At 65.3% G+C, this 25,622-nt stretch overlaps 4 protein-coding genes across 4 annotated transcripts; all 4 read left to right on the forward strand.

The window, feature by feature from the left end:
- The first annotated feature begins 774 nt into the window (after positions 1 to 774).
- LOC134565517 (tubulin alpha-1A chain) lies at positions 775 to 4,764 on the forward strand. The gene is made up of 4 exons (XM_063425126.1): positions 775 to 924; positions 2,516 to 2,738; positions 2,843 to 2,991; positions 3,608 to 4,764. Exons 1-4 carry the CDS (start codon positions 922 to 924, stop codon positions 4,586 to 4,588), a joined length of 1,356 nt encoding a protein of 451 aa, XP_063281196.1. The 5' UTR covers positions 775 to 921; the 3' UTR covers positions 4,589 to 4,764.
- Positions 4,765 to 7,904: 3,140 nt separating this feature from the next.
- On the forward strand, positions 7,905 to 12,196 carry TUBA1B (tubulin alpha 1b). Its single transcript, XM_063425125.1, has 4 exons — positions 7,905 to 8,060; positions 9,690 to 9,912; positions 10,088 to 10,236; positions 11,027 to 12,196. Exons 1-4 carry the CDS (start codon positions 8,058 to 8,060, stop codon positions 12,005 to 12,007), a joined length of 1,356 nt encoding a protein of 451 aa, XP_063281195.1. The 5' UTR covers positions 7,905 to 8,057; the 3' UTR covers positions 12,008 to 12,196.
- A 535-nt stretch (positions 12,197 to 12,731) lies between these two features.
- LMBR1L (limb development membrane protein 1 like) lies at positions 12,732 to 18,738 on the forward strand. The gene is made up of 17 exons (XM_063425120.1): positions 12,732 to 12,952; positions 14,467 to 14,551; positions 14,846 to 14,882; positions 15,021 to 15,160; positions 15,256 to 15,359; positions 15,427 to 15,553; positions 15,663 to 15,731; positions 15,887 to 15,951; positions 16,090 to 16,165; positions 16,264 to 16,347; positions 16,549 to 16,625; positions 16,700 to 16,777; positions 16,871 to 16,944; positions 17,042 to 17,132; positions 17,659 to 17,725; positions 17,817 to 17,978; positions 18,067 to 18,738. The coding sequence occupies exons 1-17, from the start codon at positions 12,881 to 12,883 to the stop codon at positions 18,123 to 18,125; spliced, it is 1,467 nt and encodes a 488-aa protein (XP_063281190.1). The 5' UTR covers positions 12,732 to 12,880; the 3' UTR covers positions 18,126 to 18,738.
- A 1,309-nt stretch (positions 18,739 to 20,047) lies between these two features.
- On the forward strand, positions 20,048 to 24,569 carry DHH (desert hedgehog signaling molecule). Its single transcript, XM_063425132.1, has 3 exons — positions 20,048 to 20,937; positions 22,359 to 22,620; positions 23,160 to 24,569. Exons 1-3 carry the CDS (start codon positions 20,626 to 20,628, stop codon positions 23,825 to 23,827), a joined length of 1,242 nt encoding a protein of 413 aa, XP_063281202.1. The 5' UTR covers positions 20,048 to 20,625; the 3' UTR covers positions 23,828 to 24,569.
- Positions 24,570 to 25,622: the final 1,053 nt, after the last annotated feature.

Below are 25,622 nucleotides of genomic sequence, written 5' to 3' on the forward strand. Positions count from 1 at the left end.
CCCTCACCCCCCCGCCGCCCCCGGCCGTGTCGTCCTCGGCTGCCCGGGGAGATGAGTCTTTGTCCCCGCGCCTGGGCCCCGCAGCGCCGGTTCCCTCTGCCCGAGCAGACAAAGAGGCACTGGAAGGGCTGGGCACGGCAGGGAAAGGGCCGGGACAGGCACGGGGCCACGGCAGGGACGTGGCTGAGAACCAGGGCACTGTGACACGGCCAGAGACTGGGACAGTGTCCCTGGGGATGGGGACAGGGATGAGAACATTGTCCCTGAGGACAGGGACCAGGGCGTGGCTGGCTGGGAATGGGGACCAGAGTGTGACAAGGGATGGGAACAACGGGATGGGAACAAGGGGATGGCTGGGGACAGGGACCAGGGTGTGCCCGAGGATAACCGGGAGCTCGGGCAGTGGCCAGACAAGGGGGAGGGCTGCAGCCCCGGGGATGGGGACCGGGGCGTGGACCCACCCCGTGTAACGGGAGCCCCGGGACCAGGAGACTCATTCCGGGAGAACGGGATCGGGGAGAACGGCGGGACTTGGGGGCGTGGGGGGATGGGGACAGTGGGATGGGGACCCGAGCGTGACCGCTAGCTCAGCCAAGACCGGGGGACCGGGGCGTGGCAGGGACGGTGCCAAGGACACAGCCGGGGCCCCTCCGGCGGCGGGGCCGGGCCGTGGCCGCCGCAGCCCCCGGGCCCCCCCGTCCCGCACCGCCCGGCCTTTGTCTGCGGCTGCGGGGGGGCATTACCTCATCCCGGGCTACCAATGGCCGCCGCCGCCGCCGGCCCCGCCGCCCCCCCGGCCCCGCCGCCCGCCCCGCCCCGCCGCCGCTATAAAGCCTCGCACCGAGCCCCGCGCTCCGCCGCGCCTCTTACATCGACCGCCTCAGCGTCGGGCTGTGAGACCGCCCCGGACCGACCGCCGCCATGGTGAGGGGGTGCGGGGGGTCGGGACCTCCCTTGTCCCTATTCCCACGGTCCCTTGGTCCCTTTGTCCCCCATTCCCGCCGGGCCCATCCTCCCACCCCGGTTTTCCCCGGTCTCAGTCCCCACCCTCCCTCCCAGGGTATTCTCCGGTTTTCATCCCCCACCCCGGCCCCCTTCTCGCCGTTGTTTCTGGTCCCCAACCCCCCTGATCTCCATTCCCGAGGGTTTAGCGTCCCCCCCTTCCCGGGATGAGCCCTCGGCGCCGGGGCTCCTCCCGCACCGGGCGTGGCTCCCGTTACACCGAGGAAAATGCGTCGCCCGGGCCCCAGCCCCGAGTGTATCTCCTGGGAGGGTCTTTCTGCCACCCCCGAGCCCGCAGCGGGCGTGGCTCCCGTTAAACCGGGCAGGATGGGACCCCGAGGACTTAGCACTAAGCTTCCATAGGGCGTGGCTCCCGTTAAACCGGGCAGGATGAGACCCCCGGGACTCAGGACTGGGCTTCCATAGGGTGTGGCCGCCGTTAAACCGGGCAGGATGAGACCCCCGGGACTCAGGACTGGGCTTCCATAGGGTGTGGCTCCCGTTAAACCGGGCAGGATGAGACCCCCGGGACTCAGGACTGGGCTTCCATAGGGTGTGGCTCCCGTTAAACCGGGCAGGATGGATCCCTAGCGCTGATCCACGGTACCGCACCGGGCGTGGTTCCAATCAAACCGGGCAAGATGGGACCCCCGGGACCGAGCCCCGAGCCTGCCCCGGGCGTGGCTCCCGTTAAACCGGGCAGGATGGGACCCCGAAACGCAGTCCTGAGCTGCTGTCGGGGGTGGCCGTGGTTAAACCCGACCGGATGGCTCCCGGGGACCGAACCCCGAGCCTGAACCAGACATGGCTCCCGTTAAACCGGGCAGGACGGGTCCCTGGAGCTAAGCCCGTACTGGGCGTGGCACCGGTTGAAAGGGACAGGATCGGGCACCTCATCCTACGGTCCCGAGCCACCATCCGTCACTGGGCGTGGCTCCCGTTAAACCGGGCAGGATAGACCCCCTTTCCCCCCGCCCCCCCGCCTCGGTGCTGAGCCCTCCGCCTGCGCTGGGCGTGGCCCCGGTTTACCGAGGCAGAAATTGTCCCCGGGGTGGGGAGGGTGGAATGGGACCCCCCGTGCTGAGTACCCCATCCCACACCAGAGGTCAAACACGGCAGGATGGGACCCCCCAGTCCCGCACTGGGCGTAGCCTTGCTTGGACTGGGACTCAGGAGGAGTCCCCGGTGCTGAGCCCCCGGGGCTTTGTTGGGTCTCATCAGGGCAGGGTGGGGCAGGATGGAACCCCCGGGGCTCCCGAATCACCATGGGCGCCGTCCCGGTCGCTGAGGGAAGGATGAGCCACGAGTGCTGAGCTCCCCATCCTCCACAGGCAGGGTGCCAGTGCTGATGGGGACAGGATGGGACCCCCTGCACTGGGTGCACCTCCAGTGTGTGACCAGGCAGGATCTGACCCCAGCCAACCTTTGTGAGGGTCCCTTCCCAGCTCTGTGGGTGCTGGGGTGGGACAGAGAGGTGACAAAAGGGGTGAGCGTGTGCCGTGTGCCCCCGCAGCGCGAGTGCATCTCCATCCACGTGGGCCAAGCGGGCGTGCAGATCGGCAATGCGTGCTGGGAGCTGTACTGCCTGGAGCACGGCATCCAGCCCGACGGGCAGATGCCCAGTGACAAGACCATCGGCGGGGGGGACGACTCCTTCAACACCTTCTTCAGCGAGACGGGCGCCGGCAAGCACGTGCCCCGGGCCGTGTTCGTGGACCTGGAGCCCACCGTGATCGGTGAGCGGTGTGTGGGGGGCGGCCGGCGGGGCGGGGGCGCTAAGGGGGCACCGGGCGCTAGCGGGGGCAGCGGGCGCTAACGGGGCCCGGGGCTGTCCCCGCAGACGAGGTGCGCACCGGGACGTACCGGCAGCTCTTCCACCCCGAGCAGCTGATCACGGGCAAGGAGGATGCGGCCAACAACTACGCCCGCGGGCACTACACCATCGGCAAGGAGATCATCGACCTGGTCCTTGACCGCATCCGCAAGCTGGTAGGGGCACGGGGGGTGCAGGTGGCGAGCGAGGACAAAGCCTCCATTCTGTCTCGCTCTCCCCTCCAGACTGGCTGGGTTGGGTTTAGATTTAATTTATTAATTAATGGTAATCCTGTTGTGCAGTGGCTGCCATTGGCCGGCAGCGGGACGCGGCGCAGCTGGAGCTGGAGCCGCTCCACAGCGCCGCAGCCCCCGGGCGCCGCCGGTGCTGAGCTCGGCAATTCCCTCTTTGTTCCCTCTTGGCTCCTGACGTGGCTGAGTCCAGCTGCGTGCGCCAGGGACAGGCAGCCCCGAGCCGGTCCCACCCAGAGCTGTGTGGCTGTGACAGTCCCCGGCGGTCAAACTTGTCCCCTCCGTGCTGCTGAGCCGGTGGCGTTTCTGCACTTCGAGGCGCCCCTGACCACTGTCTCACCCCAGAGGCCAAGCGGCTTCCCTGGGTGATTCACCATGAGTCAGTGGGTAATAGATGGAGTCAGTGCCACCCTGTCCCCATCTGCTGACTCCAGTTCTGCTGCTGGAAAGCCCCCAAATGTCCTTGTGAGGCCACACAGAGGAAGGAGCAGTTTCTGTTGCCTGGAGTAAACATGGCTCCCCACCTTGTCTCTCCCTGCAGGCTGACCAGTGCACAGGGCTGCAGGGCTTCCTGGTGTTCCACAGCTTTGGCGGTGGCACCGGCTCTGGCTTCACCTCCCTGCTGATGGAGCGGCTCTCTGTGGACTACGGCAAGAAGTCCAAGCTGGAGTTCTCCATCTACCCAGCCCCCCAGGTGTCCACGGCCGTGGTGGAGCCCTACAACTCCATCCTGACCACGCACACCACCCTGGAGCACTCCGACTGTGCCTTCATGGTGGACAACGAGGCCATCTACGACATCTGCCGCCGCAACCTGGACATCGAGCGCCCCACCTACACCAACCTCAACAGGTTGATAGGCCAGATTGTGTCGTCCATCACGGCCTCTCTGCGCTTTGATGGAGCCCTGAACGTCGACCTGACAGAATTCCAGACCAACCTGGTGCCGTACCCGCGCATCCACTTCCCTCTGGCCACCTATGCCCCGGTGATCTCTGCGGAGAAGGCTTATCACGAGCAGCTCTCGGTGGCCGAGATCACCAACGCCTGCTTCGAGCCGGCCAACCAGATGGTGAAGTGTGACCCTCGCCACGGCAAGTACATGGCGTGCTGCCTGCTGTACCGCGGGGACGTGGTGCCCAAGGATGTCAACGCCGCCATCGCCACCATCAAGACCAAGCGCACCATCCAGTTTGTGGACTGGTGCCCCACTGGTTTCAAGGTGGGCATCAACTACCAGCCGCCCACGGTGGTGCCCGGGGGCGACCTGGCCAAGGTGCAGCGCGCCGTGTGCATGCTGAGCAACACCACGGCCATCGCCGAGGCCTGGGCCCGCCTGGACCACAAGTTTGACCTGATGTACGCCAAGAGGGCGTTTGTGCACTGGTACGTGGGGGAGGGCATGGAGGAGGGGGAGTTCTCAGAGGCCCGTGAGGATATGGCTGCCCTGGAGAAGGATTACGAGGAGGTGGGGGTGGATTCTGTGGAAGGGGAGGGAGAGGAGGAAGGGGAGGAATACTAAACTCCCAAGGGTGCTGCTGGAACAGGGAACATAAACTAGTTGAAGACCCCGCGGGGTCTGTAGCAGTGTGTGCGCCGCGCTCTGTCCTGTCAATGGTCTGTGCTTCAATGGAAAAGTCTGTGACGGACTCACCCGTCCTCTCCTGTGGGTCTGAATAAAAAGCATTCCCTGTCTTACCCTGGCTCTGCTGTCTTCACTCCCTGTGGCAATGTCCCTGCCTGGCTTTGACACTGTCCCCACCAGCACATGGCCCTGCAGTCCCTGCCTGTACCCAGGGTCTCCACATATCCCTGAGCGTGTGCTGGGGGTCGTGGTGGGCTCAGCACGGCTCAGGCCCCCCCAGACTGTTTCTCCCAAACCCGTGCTCGTTCCTCATCCTGCTGGGGTTGGTGTTGTGCCCCCACCCAAAGGCTGGAAAAGTGGAGAGGGTTGGATTTTCTTAGTACCATGAGTCAAGTGAGCCCCACATGAGCACACTGGGGGCCTTAACTCCTCTGGGTGGGCTGGAGATGGTTGAAGCCCCTCTGTTTAGCCCAAATCTTTGGTATTTCTGCTGCCTCCTCTTCCTGGGCAGGGGAGGGGCTGCATTGCCCTGGGGGTGGGGTGGGGATGCTCTGTTCCCATGGGTGGGAGTGCTGGGGGTGAGAGGGCTCCCTTCATCCAGCTCGGTGTCTGGGGATACACGAGCTTCCCCCAACACCAACCACAGCCTGTCCTGAAGTTCCTCTGGCTCTTTCAGGGGTCAGGAATTTGCCCTGCTGCTCCAGACACTGGAGGAGGAGGGGGAAATGCAGCTTAAGCCCCCCTTGAATGGGGGGAGCCTCTTTACCCTCCCTTTCCCCGTTCCCTCACGGCTCCACGCAGGGATAAATAATGAAGGGGAAGTTGAACACAGAGTGAAACTCGAGCAGCTGCTGCAGCTGGGGGGGCACCCCTGGGACCCCCATTTGTGTGGTGCACCCCTCCCTCCTTTGCACTGTGAGCTCAGGCCAGGCCTTGGTGAGCCAGGCCAAGCTCCTCCAGTTCATCAACAACACTGGCGGCTCCCACGGACTTGTGTTGTCAAACCAACTCCCTGATTATAAGGAACAGCCTTGGGAATTCGTTTTTTTTCTGAAGAACAACCCAAGGGTGATAAAGTGTTTGTTATCGAAGTTTCAAAGGAAAGTTCCAAACTGTAGCCAGCATAGAAAATTAGGATGACTAAAAAGCCAACATTTTATATAACCAGCAGGTCCTGAGTGAGACCCCCTGAGTTCAACTGGACCACAGAGAATCCCAAACTCACAAGTTCATTTATTTATTTATTTATTATTAGTCTATTTTATTACTTGTGAGTTTGGGATTCTCAGAGGATAAACAACAGAGTTTGGGCTGATCCCTCAGATCTTGGGGCTCAACCCTTGGCCTGTCGATCCCCAAAGGCACTGATGTCAATACTGAACTCAAGGTGGGTTTTTCACAGGTATTTACACCTGTACATGCTCTTCAGGTATGTGTGTGTGCAAGGGTGAATATTCTGTAGCAAACGTGCTAGGAATGTTGCTCTCAGATTCTTAAGCACTTTAGACTCATAAATAAAATAGGCCTGCAAGTTACTATTGTGCCTATTGTAATTTCTATATGATTCTGTGAGTAAATTATTTAAATTGAGATCTGGATTAAGTGCTCTTAAACATTTAGGCTTAAACTGTTGGTCAAGCCCAGGAAGTTTGACAATGGGGCAGGGAGCCCACTCTGCCCCTTCTGACTCAGAGGGAGGATCTCAATTATTGTTACATTTTATCCTTATCATTCTTTTCCCATCCCCAGCCTTCCCTTAAGGTCATTTTTTTGCCCGATTCTAGTTTTACATTGACCTATTTTAAATTCGAGCCCCATTTCCCTCTGTCAGGTTTCACAACCGAGTGAGTCACGAAGTGAATTTCGTCGCACTTTCACTGTAACATTAAACCTCCTTTTTCCCGGTGATTCTTTGAGCGACCCAAAACACAATCTAACCCTTCCAGGGGTGACGCGATGCTCCGGGAATCTGGAGGGAGGGGTTGTAACGACCCCCACCCCCGCCCTAGAACACCCATTCCATAAACAATTCTATTAAAAATTCCATGAACAGCAGCGCACCGCGCTGGCATCGCTCAGAGCCGAGCTGACCCCCGGGACCCCCGCACTGAGAGCGGGGTGGGAGCCCGCAGAGGGCGGGTTAAGGGGGGTGTGGGGAGCAGCCCGTTCCTCCCCGGTGGCAACGGGGAACGGAGCGGCCATGCGGCCGCCGAGGCAAATGGCGGGGGAGCCACGTCACCGCTGCAGTGCTGCAGCTGCAGCGGATGCAGCCGCGCCGGCCCCGCCAGCCCGGGCTGGGCTGCGCTGCCCGGTGACCCCGGAGCGGGGTGGCTCCGGTGGGGCGGGGGGCGGCGGGGGGGTCCTGGCAGGGTGCGCTGCCGAAGGGAGCGCTGGGTTTTCCGCAAAGCTCTTGGCAAAACAGGAAGGCGGATTATTGGGTGCAAATAGCTCCGGGGATTAGGTGGGGGCTGGGGATGGGCCCCCCCTCCGCTCCGCGCTTGGCTCCACCCGGTGCTCTCGCAGCTCCACGTTGGGGGGCACCGAGGGACCCCCAGCGCGTCCCCCGCTTTATGGAGCTCACGGTGGTGTCCCCACCTCGTGCTGCGGACGTGGCTGAGACAAACCCCACCCTGCAAAGCGGGGTGCGACCCCCGCAGGGGGAGCCCGGACCCCCCCACCCATCGCAGCGGGACCCAGGGGTGCAGATGGGCTGGGAGGGGCCGGGGGGTGCAGATGGACTTGGGGGGTGCTGGGTGGGGGCTGCGCAGGCTGCAGATGGTCTGGGAGGGACCCCCGGGGTGCAAATAAGCCGGGGGGGGGGGGGGAGCGGTGCAGATGGGGCGGGGGAGGGGGGTCCGTCCGGAGAAGCCGATTAACAACCTGGGGACGGCGGAGGACGACACCGGGCGCGGCAGCACGTGCCGCACCCCCCCCTCCATGTCGCAGTTTTCCTCCGCAGCGGAGCCGCACCGGGCGGGAGGGGCGGTGGAGGGCGGGAGGGAACGGCTGTGCCCCCCCATCCTACGCGACAAACGCATTCCCGGGGGGCAGAGAACCACAGCAAGGTCAGACCCCCCCTGTACCCCGCACTCCCCGTGCTGGGGTCCCTTCGCAAGCCGGGGGAGGGGGAGGGGGCTGCACCCCTCGTGGGGAGGGTCCCCGTCCCTTCCCCCCCTCCCCACCGAGCCCCGCAGCGCGGAGGGCGGAGGAGGCGGAGCACGCCACCCGCCTCAGCCAATCCGCGGTGCCAGCGCGTTGATGGACGGGCGCTGCGGCCAATAGGAGCGCGGGGCGGGGGCGCTGGGCCCGCCCCCCGGGCCGGTATATAGGGGGACGCCCGGGGGCGGCGGTAGTTGGTACTTGCGTCGATTCCTTGCTTGTCGGGACGAGTAACCAAGCCGCAGCCATGGTGAGGGGAGGGGGCTGCAGAAATGGGGGGGGACGGGCCCGGGGCATGGCCGGGTAAAGGAGGAGAAGGGTTGGATCTGGATCTGGATCTGGATCTGGATCCGGATCCGGAGGGTGCGGGGGTTTGGGGGGGAATGGGTGCGTAAGAGAGGAGGGGGAAGGAGCCGCGTGGGGGAGACTTCGGGGGGCGGGAAATGGGGCTGGGGGATATAAGGATGGGGGGGGACCGAGTCAGAAATTTGGGAGGGGATGGAGGAACGGTAGGAGCCGTGGGTGGGGAGAACCGGGGCTGGGAATGTTGAGCAGACATAGAGAGGTGAGGCCTTTAATGAAGGGAGCACCCCTGGAAGGGGTCGCAGCACTCCCGGGGTGGTCGCACGTGGTCTCCGGTAGCCCACCGGCGGGGGCGGGGCCAGCCCGACCGTTACCGTTCCCGCGCGCGGGAAGGCGCGCGCCGGGGGCGCGGCCCCGCCCCTCGCCAGGGGCACAGCCCCGCCCCTCCCGCATTCTCACCCTTCCCCCCCAAATCAAACCCAAGCCCCCCCAAATCCAGCCCTGGATCCCCCCAGCCTCACCCCTCCCCGGAACACGACATTCCCTGTGTTCTGCCCACCCCCGTGCCCATGAGGCTGCTCCCGGAGCCGCATGCGGGCCGCCCTCCGCTCCGGATGTCCCCCGAGCCCCGGGCTGCCCCCACCGCGGGTGACAGGAACGCGCGGAGCAGGTGGCACCGGGCAGGGAACGGCCGGGAATGTGCGCGACCCCCCGGCGGTGACGCCATCCGCCCATCCCCGCGGTTTCGGGTCAGCTGCTGCAGCCTCGGCCCTGCTGCTGCTGCTGCGCTTCCTCTTCCTCCTCCTCCTCCTCCTCCAAGCGACCTCGCCCTGCCCAGGCTGCCCGGCTGGAAAATGTCCTCCCCGGGCGCCATTTGGCAGCAGATGGTGGCAGCTGCGGGGTGGGGGGACCCTCGGAGCGCTGCCCACAGGTGGCTGCCGTCTGTTCCCAAGCACGGATGTCACCCCACGCCTCCCTCCTCGGATCCTGCGTGGCTCTAGTGAAGTTCAGCCCTAGCTGGGTGGCACTAGGGCACAACTGGGGTTTGGGGGTGCTGAGCTTGAACCACCGTGAGGTCTCTTCATCCCTCAAAGGGCAGAGTCGTAGCTCGCAGGAGGGGCAGGATGGGACCCTCGGAGCTGAGCACACTCTGCAATGGGGAAAAAGGATGTTCCCTGGAATATAGGGGTGACCCTAAACTGGGAAAGGAGGGGGTTGGGCTGCCATCTGCAGAGGGGGTTTAAGTGTTCCTGTCTACATGAGAGGCAGGAAAGGAAGGGGCTGGGAATAGTCAGGACCAGCAATAACACTGGGAAACCCGAATTCCTGGTTCTGTGGGGTGTGTAGGGTGAAGGACACCAATGGGTGCAGGGTCTCATCTCCTGGGGAGGGGGAGCAGCATGAGTGCACCAAAGCTGAGCACAGTGAATGAACCCCCAGAAACAGCACAAGGGGTGCATCTGGGCAGGATCTGACCCCATCCAGCCTTTGTGAGGGTCCCTTCCCAGCTCAGTGAGTGCTGGGGTGGGACAGAGAGGTGACAAAAGGGGTGAGCGTGTGGCGTGTGCCCCCGCAGCGCGAGTGCATCTCCATCCACGTGGGCCAAGCGGGCGTGCAGATCGGCAATGCGTGCTGGGAGCTGTACTGCCTGGAGCACGGCATCCAGCCCGACGGGCAGATGCCCAGCGACAAGACCATCGGCGGGGGGGACGACTCCTTCAACACCTTCTTCAGCGAGACGGGCGCCGGCAAGCACGTGCCCCGGGCCGTGTTCGTGGACCTGGAGCCCACCGTGATCGGTGAGCGGCGGGCAGGGGGTGGCCGGCGGGGCGGGGGCATAAGGGGGGCACCGGGCGCTAACGGGGCACCGGGTGCTAAGGGGGGCACCGGGCACTAACGGGCACCGGGCGCTGAGGGGGCACCGGGCACTAAGGGGGCACCAGGCGCTAACGGGGCCCGGGGCTGTCCCCGCAGACGAGGTGCGCACCGGGACGTACCGGCAGCTCTTCCACCCCGAGCAGCTGATCACGGGCAAGGAGGATGCGGCCAACAACTACGCCCGCGGGCACTACACCATCGGCAAGGAGATCATCGACCTGGTCCTTGACCGCATCCGCAAGCTGGTGGGTGTCCTGTGGGGGTCTCACGGGGTGGGTCCATCCCTGCGGGGGATGTGGGGACAAAGGGAAGCTCCAGGTGTCCCTGGGCAGGTCCTTCTCAGCCCATCAGCACTTTGGGGCTGTCCCAGGAGAGACCTCCTGCCTTCCTTGTGGCACCTGCATGACCCCTGTTGTGTCTCCAGGATGTGGATGGATTTCTTTTGAGTCATGTGTCAACTTGCAGAACATCCTGGCTCCCTATGGGATCTGGATCCTCTAAGTGATCAGGATCAGGCCCTTCCCCTCCCCTTGACCTGAATCCCTTTACTCGGGGCTCTGCAACCCCACCACGCCAGGATGTGCACCCTGAGCATGGCAGTTCCATGGGTGCAATGGAGTTGTAGGATTCTGTGTCATTTCTGGCCCTGGGAAAACCTTATTTCATCCCTTTTTTGAGGTCATGTGAGGTTTCTCCTTGATCTGGACTCTGATCCTGCATGACCAGCTGCTTATGAGCAGCTGTGCCAAGTATTTAACTCTTGCTGGGGCAAGCTCTGGTGGATTCCCCCTTCCCTCAAGCAGCTTGCCAGGGTTGTAGGAGGAAGCAGCTGAAGGGAGGGGGCAGGAAGGGGTCTCTTCCTAAAGGACAGGTCATGCTGAATGACAGGGTGCTATGTCTGGAAGTGGAGCTGGCAGAGGTGCCCCAAAAGTCTGAGATCGTTGGGGAAAGATGTCTCTTCCTGGGCAAGTCAGTAGCAGCTGAAGTTCAGATTCTCTGACAGTTTGGTTTTGTTTTCCTCTCGCCACCCTGCAGGCTGACCAGTGCACAGGGCTGCAGGGCTTCCTGGTGTTCCACAGCTTTGGCGGTGGCACCGGCTCTGGCTTCACCTCCCTGCTGATGGAGCGGCTCTCGGTGGACTACGGCAAGAAGTCCAAGCTGGAGTTCTCCATCTACCCAGCCCCCCAGGTGTCCACGGCCGTGGTGGAGCCCTACAACTCCATCCTGACCACGCACACCACCCTGGAGCACTCCGACTGTGCCTTCATGGTGGACAACGAGGCCATCTACGACATCTGCCGCCGCAACCTGGACATCGAGCGCCCCACCTACACCAACCTGAACCGCCTCATCAGCCAGATCGTGTCGTCCATCACGGCCTCTCTGCGCTTTGACGGAGCCCTGAATGTCGACCTGACAGAATTCCAGACCAACCTGGTGCCGTACCCGCGCATCCACTTCCCTCTGGCCACCTATGCCCCGGTGATCTCTGCGGAGAAGGCTTATCACGAGCAGCTCTCGGTGGCCGAGATCACCAACGCCTGCTTCGAGCCGGCCAACCAGATGGTGAAGTGTGACCCTCGCCACGGCAAGTACATGGCGTGCTGCCTGCTGTACCGCGGGGACGTGGTGCCCAAGGATGTCAACGCCGCCATCGCCACCATCAAGACCAAGCGTAGCATCCAGTTTGTGGACTGGTGCCCGACCGGTTTCAAGGTGGGCATCAACTACCAGCCACCCACGGTGGTGCCCGGGGGCGACCTGGCCAAGGTGCAGCGCGCCGTGTGCATGCTGAGCAACACCACGGCCATCGCCGAGGCCTGGGCCCGCCTGGACCACAAGTTTGACCTGATGTACGCCAAGAGGGCGTTTGTGCACTGGTACGTGGGGGAGGGCATGGAGGAGGGGGAGTTCTCGGAGGCCCGTGAGGATATGGCTGCCCTGGAGAAGGATTACGAGGAGGTGGGGGTGGATTCTGTGGAAGGAGAGGGAGAGGAGGAAGGGGAGGAATACTAAACGCTGGGTTCCTTCTGTCACTGTCGCATGTCCATGAAATGTCTGCTTCAAACACTTGAGCTTCCTTGTGCACTGCGTGGGGTTTGGCCCCGTGGAGCTGACCAGGGGTGTGCTGTGCCCTCTCGGATGTGATCATGCAGATTTTCCATGTGTCTGTACCGTGTCTGTGAATAAAAGGCTTTAAGAGAAGCTACGCTGTGTCGGATACAAACCCTCTGTGTCAGCGCCTGCTCTCGCCGGGGCCGCCTGGCCCCATCCCATGGGAACAGACTGTCCCTATTGTCTGTGCCCAGTGAGGCAGCTGGCATGGTGCTGCTGCTACCCGAGCTGCCCAGCCCTTCTTGCCCTGCCAGCCGGGGGTGGTGAAACCCCCACATCCCCGGGTTCCACAGGGTGGAGCCTCACCCTGGGTGCTGCTGGGCTCCTTCCTGAGCTGTGATCCCCACCAGGAGGGCCATGCCCTGCCCGCTGCCCCCGCGGCTCTCCGGGATTAACGCGCCCGGGATTAGCCGTGTCCCGGGATTTGTTCCATCCCCGCTCCTAATCCGGGGGGCTGCGCTGGGGCCCCGTGGGAGCCGCGGGCGGGCTCAGCCAATCAGCGCGCGGCGCGCCGCGCTCCGACCAATGAGCTTCGCCTCATTCACTCCCCGCAGCCAATGGGCGGTAGGGGGCGGGGCTTGCCGGGACCGGGCGCGGGGGCGGGGCCACGGGAGGGGGCGTGGCCATCGGCGGCGGCGCTGGGCTGGACCCGGCGGGCTCGGAGCGGCGAATCCCGGCGGTACCGGAGAGGCTGGACCGGGCTGGCGGTACCGGCCCTGCCGTCCTGCCCCTGCCCGCAGCAGCCCCGCCCGGCTCTGCCATGCTGACCGCGGGATGGCCCCTGTGGAGCAGGACGCGCTGGCCGTGCGGGAGCAGCTCTTCCACGAGAGGGTCCGCGAGTGCATTGTGAGCGCCCGGGGGCGGCGGGGAGGGACGGCGGGCGGGGGAAGGGGCCTGATGCGGCGGTGGGAGCGGGGCTGGGAGCTCGGGACCCTCCGTGGTACCGTCGGGATCGCCGGTGGCCGCTCTACGCCGCGGCTGTGGCGGTGCTCCACACCCCGCGCTTATCGGGGCCGGAGCAGCTGCGTGTGCCCAGCAGATAGCGGGGTCCCGGGGCTGGACCCCGCCGAGCCCCCGCTGCCGGCTCCAGCAGCCCCAGCTGTGGTCCCGTCGTGCTGGGAGGGCTAGGGGTGCTGGGCTGTTGCGGTGTCAGAACCGGGCCAGCCTCATGCCAGGCTCCTGGCTCTGCCCTTGTCTCCAGGCCAGCAGGAAGGGACCCTACAGAGCCCCCTAAAAATCGGGTAGTGAGGAGGGAGCCAGCTGGGTCCCGCTGTGACAGGGGCAGGGCTGGGGGTGACCTGGATGTCCTGGTCTTGGTGACCTGGATGTTTTGGTCCTGGCATCTCCTCAGGGATGCTGCGTGAGCGGGCTGTGACCGGCAGTGCCGAGGCTGCCTCGCTGCGGCCCCGGTGCCACATTCGGTGCCCACAGGGGGGACCTGGTGGCCACAGCCTGGCACCTCTGCCCTGGAGCCCCCCAGACCTCCTCCCTGGGGAGCTGCATCTCACCCAGGAGCCCCTGGCTTGGGATGAGCAGCAAAAAACCTGCTTGGCTCGACTTCACTGAGTACAGGTGGTATTGGGGGTCCCCCCACGAGGCAGAGCATTGGTCTGTGGGGTGCAGCCCATGGCAGGAGGGAACCTGTGGGCTGAGACCCCTCACTGGGTGGGAGCAGGAGCAGAAGGACCTGCTGGGCACTGCCTTTCTGGGAATTCAGCCCTGGGGGCTCCCTGCCACCCACTGGCAGATCCTGGGGACCCTCAGCCAGGGTCAGAGCACCCCCAGCCAGGCAGAAGGGAGGTGCCACGGCTGCTCCCCACTGCACCTGTGCCTAGGTGGAGGATTGGAGCGACCTTTCCTCATCCTGACGCGTATCCAGCGGGATGAAAGGTCGCCGTGTTCCCTGAACATCGCCTGCTCTGGCTTGACCTCGGTGTTCCAGCGGGGGCAGGAGGGACACCACAGATGTCCTTGGCGCCTGATTCAAGGCTGTTCCCGTGGCTCTGCTGGGTGCTGGTGCCAGCGAGGCCAGGGCTGTGGGATCGGGCAGCTCAGGGATGTCCCACGGGGTCACAGATTTGCCAGCACGGGCTTATCCAGACCTTCCTGGGTGGGCACTCAGGCCCCTGGCCTGGGTGCTGTGCCAGCTTGTGGGCACCCATGTGTGAACCCTGTGTGCAGCCCCCGTTGAGCAGATACCTCTGAGCAAACGAGTGGGGTGTAACCAAGGCCAGGAGTGGAAAAACAAATAAGGTGGAGCTGACAAGCCCCAGGGCTGGCAGCATCACCTGGGGTAGGAGCCGGGGTAGGACTGGTGCCCTCAGGGCATGCCCACACTGCCCACACTCCTCTGCCCGCAGATCTGTGCCCTGCTCTTCGCCAGCCTCTACATCCTCTGCCACTTCATCATAACCCACTTTAAGAAGCACACGGATTTCACAGCAGGTAAGAAGAGCAGGAGCTGCCAGAGCCAGGCACATTCAGCCTCCCAAGGGTTCCTCCTGTTCCCCTGTTGCTTTCGGCCTCCCCCGGGACCCCTGGTCCTGCCACAGCCTGGTTGCTGTGACCCCAATCTCTGCCTGGTACCCACCAGCTGCCCTAAGTGGGAGCAAAGCCCAAATTCCCCGGGAGGATTTCTGCAGCATTTGGAGTGGGGAGAACTTGGGCAGGGGGCAGGGAGCGATGCTCTGGGCAGCCCTGCCTCCCCCAGCCCTTCAGTTTGGGATTTTGTCCCCGCAGTTCACGATGACGAGGATGCTGCTGTCAACAAGATTGCGTAAGTTCCTGCTTGTCCCATGCCTCTTCCTCGGCCGGGACACCGTGTCCTGTGGGCGCTGGTGACGCTGGGGGGCAGAGCCGGGCTGTGGCACCCAGAGGAACCCTGACCCACAGGAGATGCTTGTCCCTCCGGCAGGCTGGAGCTTTGCACCTTCACCCTGGCTGTGGCACTGGGTGCCGTCCTCCTCCTGCCCTTCTCCATCATCAGCAACGAGGTGCTGCTCTCCTTCCCTCAGAACTACTACATCCAGTGGCTGAACGGGTCCCTCATCCATGGTAGGTGCACGGGGTGACCCTGGGGTGTCCCCAAAATCTGCGGGTCAGTGTTGCCCTGCCTGGGAGCTCACCCCATGCTGTTCCCCCTCTTCCAGGCCTCTGGAATTTGGTATTCCTCTTCTCCAACGTGTCCCTGGTCTTCCTCATGCCCTTTGCCTACTTCTTCACCGAGTCAGAGGGGTTTGCAGGATGCAAGAAGGTGGGTGGTCCTCCACAGACCCCCCTGTCCCCCATTCTGTGGCTCCCTGCTAACCCAGCTCCTGCAGGGCATCATGGCCAGGGTGTACGAGACGTCGGTGGTGCTGCTGCTGCTGACCCTGCTGGTGCTGGGCATGGTCTGGGTGGCCTCTGCCATCGTGGGCAACGACGCTGCCAGTCGCCAGTCGCTCTATGGTGGGTGCTTTGGGGTGTGCTGGGCTCTCCCTGCTCCAGGATCAGACCCTGGCACTGCATGGGACAAGGGATCTCTGGTGGCACTGGCATGATCCCGCTGTCTCTGCAGATCTCTGGGAATATTATCTGCCCTACCTCTACTCCTGCATCTCTCTTTTCGGCGTCCTGCTTCTGCTGTGTAAGTGGTGTCCCCGTGAAGCCCTGGTGGTGCTCTGTGCAAACGGGATCTGGAGGGGCCGTGGTTCATGGCTGGAGCCTCCAGGATCTTTCTGGGGGTGTGAGGAGGGGTAGGATGGCAGAGCACCTCCTATTCAGCCTCTCCTCCCACCACAGTGTGCACCCCCTTCGGCCTCTCCACCATGTTCACTGTCACTGGGAAGCTCCTGGTGAAACCCCGGGTAAGGTGTCCCCCCCTCAAGTCCCTCTGCCCCAGATTTGGGGGTGACTGCCCCCAGGGCTGCCTGGTTTCGCACCTTGGGCACGGGGAGCCATTCAAAACACCCCAGCAGCCACTCAGGCTCCCCACTCATCCCCAGCTCCTGGAAGACCTGGACGAGCAGCTGAGCTGCACAAGGTTTGAGGAAGCCGCTGTGTCCCACAGGATCCGCTCTGGTGGGTGCTGCTGCTTGGGAAAGGGGGGCGGGGGGGGATTGAGGGCCCCTCTACCCCACCACATCCCCCCTGAGCCCCTTGGGTCTCTCCCCTGGCAGGCAAAGCTTCCTGCTGGCTGAACCTGGACATGGAGGTGCTGCGGGAGCGATTCTTCGCCATCCGGAGCCAGAGGCGGAAGCTGGGTGAGGAGCCTGGCAGGGGGAGGTCCTGGCAGGGACACTGGGTTCCCTCCAGCTTGGCACTGGGAGCACTGGGTCCCTGACAGTCCGTGTTCTATGGAGGGGCTGTTCTGCCCCATCCTGGCACTTTGGGGCCCCCCCTCAGTCTCCTGTCCTGGGGTGGGGACTGTGCTCCCCTCTCACCTGGGCACGACCTCCCCACAGAGCTGCGGCACCGAGCATCGCCCTGGCAGAGGAACCTGGGCTACCCCCTGGCCATGCTGGGCCTCCTGGCACTGACGGTGAGTGGCCCTGGGCTCCTGGGGGAGCTGGGGGTTGTCCCTGCCCTCACCACTGCCCTCCCTGCTCCTCCCAGGGCATCTCCGTGCTCATCGTCTGCTTCCACGTCCTGGAGCTGCTGCTGGATGATGCTGCGATGCCACGGGGCATGCAGGTACCCGGGTGAGGGGATGGGACAGCTCAGGGTCATGTCCCTCCTTGGTCTGGGGACAATTCCTCCCCAACCTGCTCCCTCCTCTTCCTGCAGGACGCGTCCTTGGGCCAGGTTTCCTTCTCCATCTTTGGTTCCTTTGGGTCTGCGCTGCAGGTTGTCCTCATTTTGTATCCTTCAGGCGGGCACTTGTGTCCCCGGTGGCGTGTCCCCAACGCTGTTCCCAGCTCCATCCCATCCTATTTTCCTCCTTAACACTCCTTGCAGCTACCTAATGGTCTCCTCTGTTGTGGGCTTCTACAGCTCCCCCCTGTTCACTCGGCTGCTGCCGGAGCGGCAGGACACCCCCCTCACCAAGGTGGGAGCAGCAGGACGGGGCTGGGGGGGCTCCTGTGGGGGTGCAAGACCCTGTTCCCCACCGTGTGTCCCCTGTGCGCTGCTTGTGGTGTCCCCACAAGGGAGGAAAATTGAAATAAAACCCCCTGTAGCCCCTCCAATGTTCCTAGGCTGGCTCAGACCTTAGAGGGCTTTGGAGGAATATTTCAGGGACAGGACAAGGGACTCCAAAAGAGGCTCTGACCCCCAGTTGCAGTTCAAGATGTTTATTCCAGGTGGTGTCCACAGGGAAAAGAGAGCAAGTGCAGAGGAAGAGGGTCTTTTCTAGCTTCTGCCAGGGAGGGATAATTGGGACACAATAGGGTCAGAAAGAGGAGGAAGGATTAAACTACAAGGTTACAGGCTCCAGGGGTCCCTGAGGGGGGAGAAACCATCCCCCAAGGGAATGGAACAGACAGGGACCCCCAGTGGTTCCCTGGCTTTCCCTTCCCCAGCCTGGGGGTTCCCTGCAGCAGCACCATCCCCCCAAACCTCCTCCTTCTCCCCAGATCATCGGGAACTGCGTCTCCTTGCTGGTGCTCAGCTCAGCGCTGCCCGTCTTCTCCAGAACCCTGGGTGAGCCTCCCAGAGGGACCTGGGTGATGCCTGGCATGGGGGTGACCCCAGAATCGGGGTGCCCTGACCAGTGTACCCCAACCCTGTGCAGGGATCACCCGTTTTGACCTCCTGGGGGATTTCGGCCGCTTCAACTGGTTGGGGAACTTCTACATCGTCTTCCTCTACAACATGGGCTTTGCGGGGCTCACCACGCTGTGCCTGGTGAAAAAAGTCTCCTGGGCAGTCCAGGCCGAGCTCATCCGTGCCTTTGGTGAGGAGAGGGACACGGGGACATTGGGATGGGTGCTGGGGTGTCCCCCTGTCCCCCACCCTGGCTCTCACCCTCTCCCTGTCTCCAGGTCTGCACAAGCTGCCGCTGCCCGTGACGCGCTGCCGGATCCGCAGCAAGCCCCGCTAGGGCTGGGGGACAGGGATGTGTCCCCACCACTGTGGTGGCCCTCAGGGTGGCTGCCAGCCACAGAGCTGGCCCTGATAGCGCCTGGTACCTCAGGGACACCAGAGACCCTCAGGGAAAGCCGAGACACCTTTGGGGGTTGCCCCCCTTGCTCTGTCTCAGGACATTGTGCTACTGAGCCTTGGCTTCGAGCCACACTCCCGTCACATGTCCCCAAGGGGCACAGGGTGCCCCCGAGGCTGCGCTGGCTGCAGCCCCCCCCCCCCACCGTGTTTACAGACCTCGTGCAAGAACAGCCAGGCCCCCCCTGACCCCCCCTGGCTGCTCCCTGGGGTCTGGTTGAGTTTTAAATGTCACCCCCCCTGGGGACTGTCCTGACATTATGGGAGGGGGTCCTGAGCTCCCTCGCCCAGATCACTCCACACTCCATCCCCGTGTCACCCTGGGGGTGCAGGGGGACACTGGTGGTCTCCTGCCCACCCCGAGGCTTTTGGGGTCCCTAACAGGGGGGTCTGGGGTGCAGAGGACAAGCCCCATCCTCTCCAGCAGCTTGATGTGATGAGTATGTCGGGTCTCTGTTACCATGGAACTTGTTTGGAGTAATAAATAGTGAATGTTTTTTATATAAAAATACTCGAATCTAGGGGGTTTATTCCTCCCGAGGGCAGGGCCGAGTAGGAAAGGGGCAGGGGCGGGGTGTCCTCACCTTGGGGGGGTCACAGTCCTGCCCCTCCTTATGGTCCCTATGGGACCATAATTAACCCTTTTCCTGTTGGGGTTAATGAGCTTCTTCCACAGCGAGGGCAGCTCCCTGCCCGCTGCCCGGGCTGAGGGACCCCGGGGGTGTTGAGGGGCTCTGGGAGGCTTCGGGGTACGGGCTGAGCTACCCCAAGTGAGGGGCAGAGCAGAGGCTTCACCTGCTGGGATGGAGCGGAACCTGCCCCGGGCACCGGCCCCCCACCCATCCTGCCTGGGCTGGGGCCGGGCCAGGCCGCCCCCCGCCCCCCCATGGCGGGATGGGGGGCCCAGGCCCCCCCTCGCTCCCCCCCCGGGCTGGGGCCGAGCAGGAAGCGCAGGAAATCTGGTTTATATTGCAGGAAATGAGGCCATCGGTGCCCGCGATTTCCCCGCGACCTGCTCCCCTCCCAGTCACCCCGGGCTGGCACCGGGGCTGCGGGGGAGCTGTGGGGGGGCCGCGGCGGCCGGGACCCCCCCCGACCCGCTCCCAACCCCTCACTACCCCGCTGCTGCCTCCTGCCCTCGCCGGGGCCCGCAGCACCCCGGGGTGCTTCGCCGGGAGCTCTGGGGTGCTCCGTCGGGGGACACGGTCCCGGTACCGGGGGTGCCCCGCTCCTGGAGGCGCCCGTATCCCTGGGGGAGGCCCGTGCCAGTCCCGGAGCAGCCCGGCTCCATCCTCGGCGGTACCCGGGTCCCTGGCGGGGTCCGGTCCCGGTCCGGGGGTGCCCCGGTGCCGGGGCGCGGAGGGGCCGGCCGGGGCAGGGCGGCCCGGCGGGGGCGGCCCCGGGGGATGTGGCCGCCGCTGTCGCCGCTCCCGGGGGCCGGGTCCGAGGCGGGGCTGCCCAGCGCCGGAGCCGAGCGGCCGCGGTGGGGGCAGCCCGGCCCGGGCGGCTGAGGGGGGCGAGCGGTGCCGACCAGCACCCGAGGCAGCCGGTACCGGGGGCTGGGCCAGGAACGGGCACCGGGACCGTGGATCGGACCGAGCAGAGGGGACCGGGGTAGTGCCAGGGAGCGGGTCCCGGGAGCGGGGCTGTGCCGAGGGGACGGAGCAGGTGCGGGGACCGGCGGCACAGCCTTAGAATAACGAGGGTCCTCGGTGCAAGGGACAGCGAGAGAGAAACGAGACCGGGACTGCGAGAGAGGCGTCCCCGATCCCAGCAGGAGGTGACAGGAGAGATCCCGGGACCAGAATCACGGATGGGATAAGGGGGGGTTCCGGTACCGGAGCGCAGTGCGGGGACCGAGGAGAGGAGGCGGCATCAGAGTGCGGGATTCAGACAGGAAGGGGGAGCAAGACTGGGACGCGGGATAAGATCCCGGTGCCGGTCCCGGGGCAGCCTCAGCAGCCGGGTGCCCGGTGCCGGTGCCAGGGCAGTGCCCGGAGCCGGGTGCCGGTGACCCGTGCTGGGACGCAGCTCTGCGAGGGCTTTACCAAAGGCTCGGGCTGTGTCGGGGACTGCCCGGGACCGGGGTGCAGCGCCAGGCGAGGGGGTGCCGATACCGTGGGCGTGCAACCGGCGGCGCTCCGAGTGGGTGGCGGCACCGGCGGGGGGGGGTACGGGGGGGTGGTCAGTCCCGGGCGGCCGCGGATCCCGCAGCAGCGACGGGACCGTGGGTGTGAGAAGGAAACGGCGCCGACCCGCCCCTGGCACCGCGACCATCTAAAAGCCCCGGGGCCGCCACACCGGGACCATGCCCGCCCCAGCCGCCCGTGCCCCCGGCGACTGAGCGGGACCCGCGGAGGCAGCGGGGCCCGGCGGGCGGGATGCCCCGGTGGAGGCCGCTCGCCTTCGTCCTGCTCGGGCTCGCCGCCTGCCTGCTGGCCGCGCCGGTGCTGGGCTGCGGCCCGGGTCGGGGCCCGGTGGGGCGGCGGCGGCTGGGGCGGCGGCAGCTTTCGCCTCTGCTCTACAAGCAGTTCGTGCCCAACGTGCCCGAGCAGACGCTGGGGGCGAGCGGGAAGGCGGAGGGCAAAGTGCTGCGGGGCTCGGAGCGCTTCAGGGACTTGGTGCCCAACTACAACCCCGACATCATCTTCAAGGACGAGGAGAACACGGGGGCGGACCGGCTCATGACCGAGGTGGGGGCTGCGCCCGGCCCGGCGGGGGCGCGGGGGAACGGGCGGGATCAACAGCGACCCTCGACAGGGCTCATGGACCTTTCTCAGTCGGCACCGACCCTCTCAGGGGCTCACGGAGTTTTCCCAGCAGCCACCGATCCTCTCCAGAGCTCACCGGTCATCCCGGGGCTCAGGAATCCTCCCGAGTGGCACCGAGCCTCCCCGGGAGCACGGAGCCTCCCGGGGCGCAGTGTCCCTGCCCGGTCCGCACGGTACCTCGCTCCCGCCCCCCCCTCCCTCCCACGGCCCTTGGCAGCGGCGGGGCAGCACCGGAGCCCCGGCACGGGGAGGTCCCGTCGCGTTGTGCATCCGGGACCGTCGGGGATTAACGGGATGGCACCAGAGGCACGAGGTAGCGGTGGCTCCGCTCCCCCAGCGCCGCCGCGCCTCGGCCCCGAGATCAGCGCGGAGGGGGAGCCCCCGGTACCGCTCTGCTCGGGGGGATCCGGGGCGGCGGGAGCCCGGGACGAGCCGCGCGCCCGTCGGGATGCTCACTGTTGCCATGGCGAGGGGCGGCCCCGCGGTCTCCATGGCGACGGGGGATGCTGAGAGTGGTCCAGGCGGCGCCGGCAGTTCCCGCTAGCCGGGACGGCGGAGGCGGCCGGGCTGGGGCGGCGGAGCCCGGCGGGGCCGCGAGCGCGGAGCCGGCCCGGGGTGCGGGTGGCTGAAAGGGCCCTTTGTGGCAACCGCGGCATTCCCGGGGCCTGAGGTCAGCTCCGGGTTGGAAAGCGCCTATTGTGGCCGGGCCGGGCCGGGCCGAGCGCATTCCTGCCCCCCCGCCGCTGCCGCCCCCCCCGGCACGGCCGCCCCGGGCCCGCGCCCCGCGCTCCCGCCCCCCGCGGCCGCGCGCTCCCGGGAGCCGATTGTTGAACGGGGGAGGGGGCGGCACTGGGGCACCGAGGGACGCTGTGACCTCAGCGGCTGCGGGGGGGGACGGGGACAGCTCCGACCCCTGCACCCCATGGCAGTGCTGCCACTGCTGATGGGGAGAACGACCCTGGAACCGCCTGGGACGCTCTGCTCTCCCCAGACCCGGGGCTGGTTCAGGGTCAGCCCCCAGCTCTGCTTCACAGCCCCCTCACCGGGTTAATCAGTCATGGCCGTGGCCGCGGGGAAGGTGACACCGTCCCGGTGCCCGTCCCGGTCCCTTGCCTGTTCTGCCCGGCTGCCCCTGGAGCAGCTCCAGCACGGGACCCCGGGGCACGTTAACGTTCAACCCGCACCCAGGCAGGGCGGCAGCGTGGCCGTGACCCTCTCTGCACCCTGAGGGGCACCACATCTGCCCCTGCAGCAGCCTCTTTGCAGGCCTGGTGTCCGTCTGTCCCCGTGGGGTCCCTGTCTGTCATGGGGACAGTGACACCGGCGCTGGCGTGTCCCCACAGCGCTGCAAGGAGCGTGTGAACTCGCTGGCCATCGCGGTGATGAACATGTGGCCAGGGGTGAGGCTGCGGGTGACAGAGGGCTGGGACGAGGACGGGCACCACCTCCCCGGCTCCCTGCACTACGAGGGCCGGGCGCTGGACATCACCACGTCCGACCGCGACCGCCACAAGTACGGCATGCTGGCACGCCTGGCCGTGGAGGCCGGCTTCGACTGGGTCTACTACGAGTCCAGGGCGCACATTCACGTCTCCGTCAGAGCAGGTACCACACAGAAGGGGCTGCCAGCAGGGCAAGGGGGCTGCCAGCCCCACAAATATCCCAACTCTCAGCCCCTGCTGCTCCCCCTTGGTGTGCTGGATCCATGAGGGATTATTGCTCCGGTTGGTTTCTGGCCCCCCAATAGGCAAAAACATCACTTTCCCCCCCAAATTTTGGCCAGGTGGAGACAACTTGGTGGTTCAGCTCCTGGTGAGGGGAGCAGCAATGCAGCCCCACAGGCCCCAGCCCCACAGTTGCTCCAGCCAGCAGTTCCCATCCAGTCCAGTAGTGACAATTGACAGAAAGTGAAAATGGCCATAAATGTCACCGTTCCAGCCCGGAACAAAGGGCGTCAGTGCAGGGCGGACAAAAGGGCCCTGCAGCGTTCAGGAGCTGCACGAAGGAACTGGAGGAGCTTTGGAAAATACCCGCTTTGTTCCGGGGGTGCTTTGGGGGTCTGGGGGTTGCCGTTTCCCCTCTGGAGGTGGTGGCCCGGTGGAGGTGGCAGCTGGGGACCCCGCTAACTTTCTCCATCCTCCCAGATAACTCGCTGGCCGTCCGCACCGGTGGCTGCTTTCCCGGCCACGCCACCGTGACGCTGGAGAGCGGCGAGCGCCGGGGCCTGGCCGACCTCCGCCAGGGCGACTGGGTGCTGGGCGCCGAGCCGGGCGGGCGCCTGGTGCCCACCGAGGTGCTGCTCTTCCTCGACCGGGACCTGGGCCAGCGCGCCAGCTTCGTGGCCATCGAGACGGCCAGCCCAGCGCGCCGCCTGCTCCTCACCCCGTCCCACCTGGTGTTCGCCGCCCGTGGGGACGCCAACGGCTCTGCCACCTTCCTGCCCATCTTTGCCCGCCGCGTGCGCCCGGGCGACGCCGTGCTGGCCCACGGGGCGGGTGGGCAGGGCCTGCGCCCCACGCGGGTGTTGAGGGTCTCTCGGGAGGACGGCGTGGGGGTCTTTGCGCCCCTCACCTCGCACGGCACCTTGCTGGTCAATGGGGTGCTGGCGTCCTGCTACGCCGTCCTGGAGAGCCACCGCTGGGCCCACCGGGCTTTCGCCCCCCTGCGCCTCTTCCACGGGCTCCTCTCGCTGCTGCCGGCCCACCCCGAGGTGGGCAACGGGACGGTGCCCGAGGTGGGCATGCACTGGTACTCCCGCCTGCTCTACTGGCTGGCCGGGGGCGTGCTGGGCCATGAGACCCTGCAGGTGTAGGGGTCCCTGTCCCCCCAGTTACCGCTTGCAGGTGATGCTGCACACTGGAAGAAGGGGGCTGCACCCCTGGGCACCCTTGGGACCTGGGGGAGGAGGGACAGGGGGGCCCCTGGTGCTGTGGGAAGGTTGGGGGTCAGCACTGCTCTAGGGCATGGGGTGGTGGGCATGGGTGGAGTATCATGGGATGGCCTAAGGGCCTGGGACTTGTCACACAGCCCTGTCCTGTGTCCTAGAGCCCCCCACGGCTGGGTCTCCATGCCTGGACCCCCACATGTTCTCCTGGTATTTATTGCTTTATTAACCACGGCGCTGCCAGGGCACAGCCGGGCATCACCAGACCCTGCCCTGGGGCCAAATCCAGCTGGGGGGATGCCAAAAACACCCCACACTGAGCACTTGGCAGCAGTTCCTGCCCGTGTCCCTGCTCTGGGTCTGTCCCTGTCACCCACAGTGTCCCTGTCCCTGCACCACAGGGTGTCTGGCATGGGCAGCGGGTGTCTGCCAGGGAATGGGCACCCCGTGCCAGGTCCAACTCTAACCATGCTAACTGCTAACCTACCCTGCTTGAGAGTTTTATTTTTCTATTTATAAATGGTAATATAAATGTCCCCCATGCCTGCCTGCCCCAGCAGCGGGCCTCACCCCACGGGGCAAGGGGGAGCCTGCTTTTAACCACTTCAGTTTAAAAAAAAACCAAAAGAAATACTACTATTTAATTGTTTGGGAAAATAAAGGAAGTCTATGGCCCAGTTGGAGCTGTGGCTGGTGGTGGGGGAGATGTGAGGCTGGGTTGGGGAGTCTGGAGGGGCTGGAATTGAGCATCCCATGGGGGTGGGGGTCCCTGGGACTGGGCATCCTGAGGGGTTGGAGTATCCCAGGGTCTGGGGGTCGCTGGGGTGGGGGTCAGGCATCCTGAGCAGCTGGGGTATCTCAGAACCGGGTGGGGCATTGCAGGGGGCTGGGGTATCCCTGGGGGTTTCATATCCTGGGGCTCTGGGGGTCCCAGGTGCTGGAGTAGGGAGCCCAGTTCCCCCTGGCCTTTCTGACCCCCAGATGGGCAAAAAATTCACTTTCCCCTCCAAATTTTGGGCAAATGGAGACAACCTCGGGACTCAGCTTTTGGTGAGGGGAACAGCAGTGCAGCCCCCAGAGGCTGGGGTATCCCCAGGGGGCTGCGGGTCCCTGAGACTGAGCACTGCAGGAAATTGGGGTATTCCCCGACTGGGGGTACCTGAGTCGGGCATCGCGAGAGGCTGGGGATCCCTGGGCCAGGGGTCAATCCTGAATTATCCCTGGGGGCCTGAGGGTCCTAGTGTGGGGGGAGGCCGCGCTGGGGATCCCGGGGAGCGGCAGTGTTTGTGTTCCCGGGTGTCTCCGGACCGGGACATATTGGGGGGGATGGGGAGGGGGCAGGACCAGGCCCCTCCCCCCCCTCCCCCCCCAATTCCCGCTCAGATGCGCGCCCACCACGTGGCCACGGCCCTTCCCTCCGTTTTCATGAATGGAGCGCCCCTCCGGCCAGCGCGCCTGCGCGGCCGCTGAGCCCCGCCCCCTTCGCCCAGCGCAGCCAATGGGAGCGGGCGGGCGGTGTTGTGGTCACGTGCGGCCGCCGGTGTAGTGGCGGTGGCCACGCCCCCCGGCACGGCGGGCGGTTTATTGCGGCGTTTGCCGCGCCCGCCCGCCCGGTATCGCGGGGTTCCCATCCTCGGCTGCCCCGCCGCGGGTCAGAGCGGGGGGACTCGGCCTGGGGGTGTCCTGCCCTCCGCAGAGGGGTGCTGCCCTCTGGGGAGGGCGG

Source organism: Prinia subflava, unplaced genomic scaffold (assembly GCF_021018805.1).
Source record: "Prinia subflava isolate CZ2003 ecotype Zambia unplaced genomic scaffold, Cam_Psub_1.2 scaffold_53_NEW, whole genome shotgun sequence".
Classification (NCBI taxonomy): domain Eukaryota; kingdom Metazoa; phylum Chordata; class Aves; order Passeriformes; family Cisticolidae; genus Prinia; species Prinia subflava.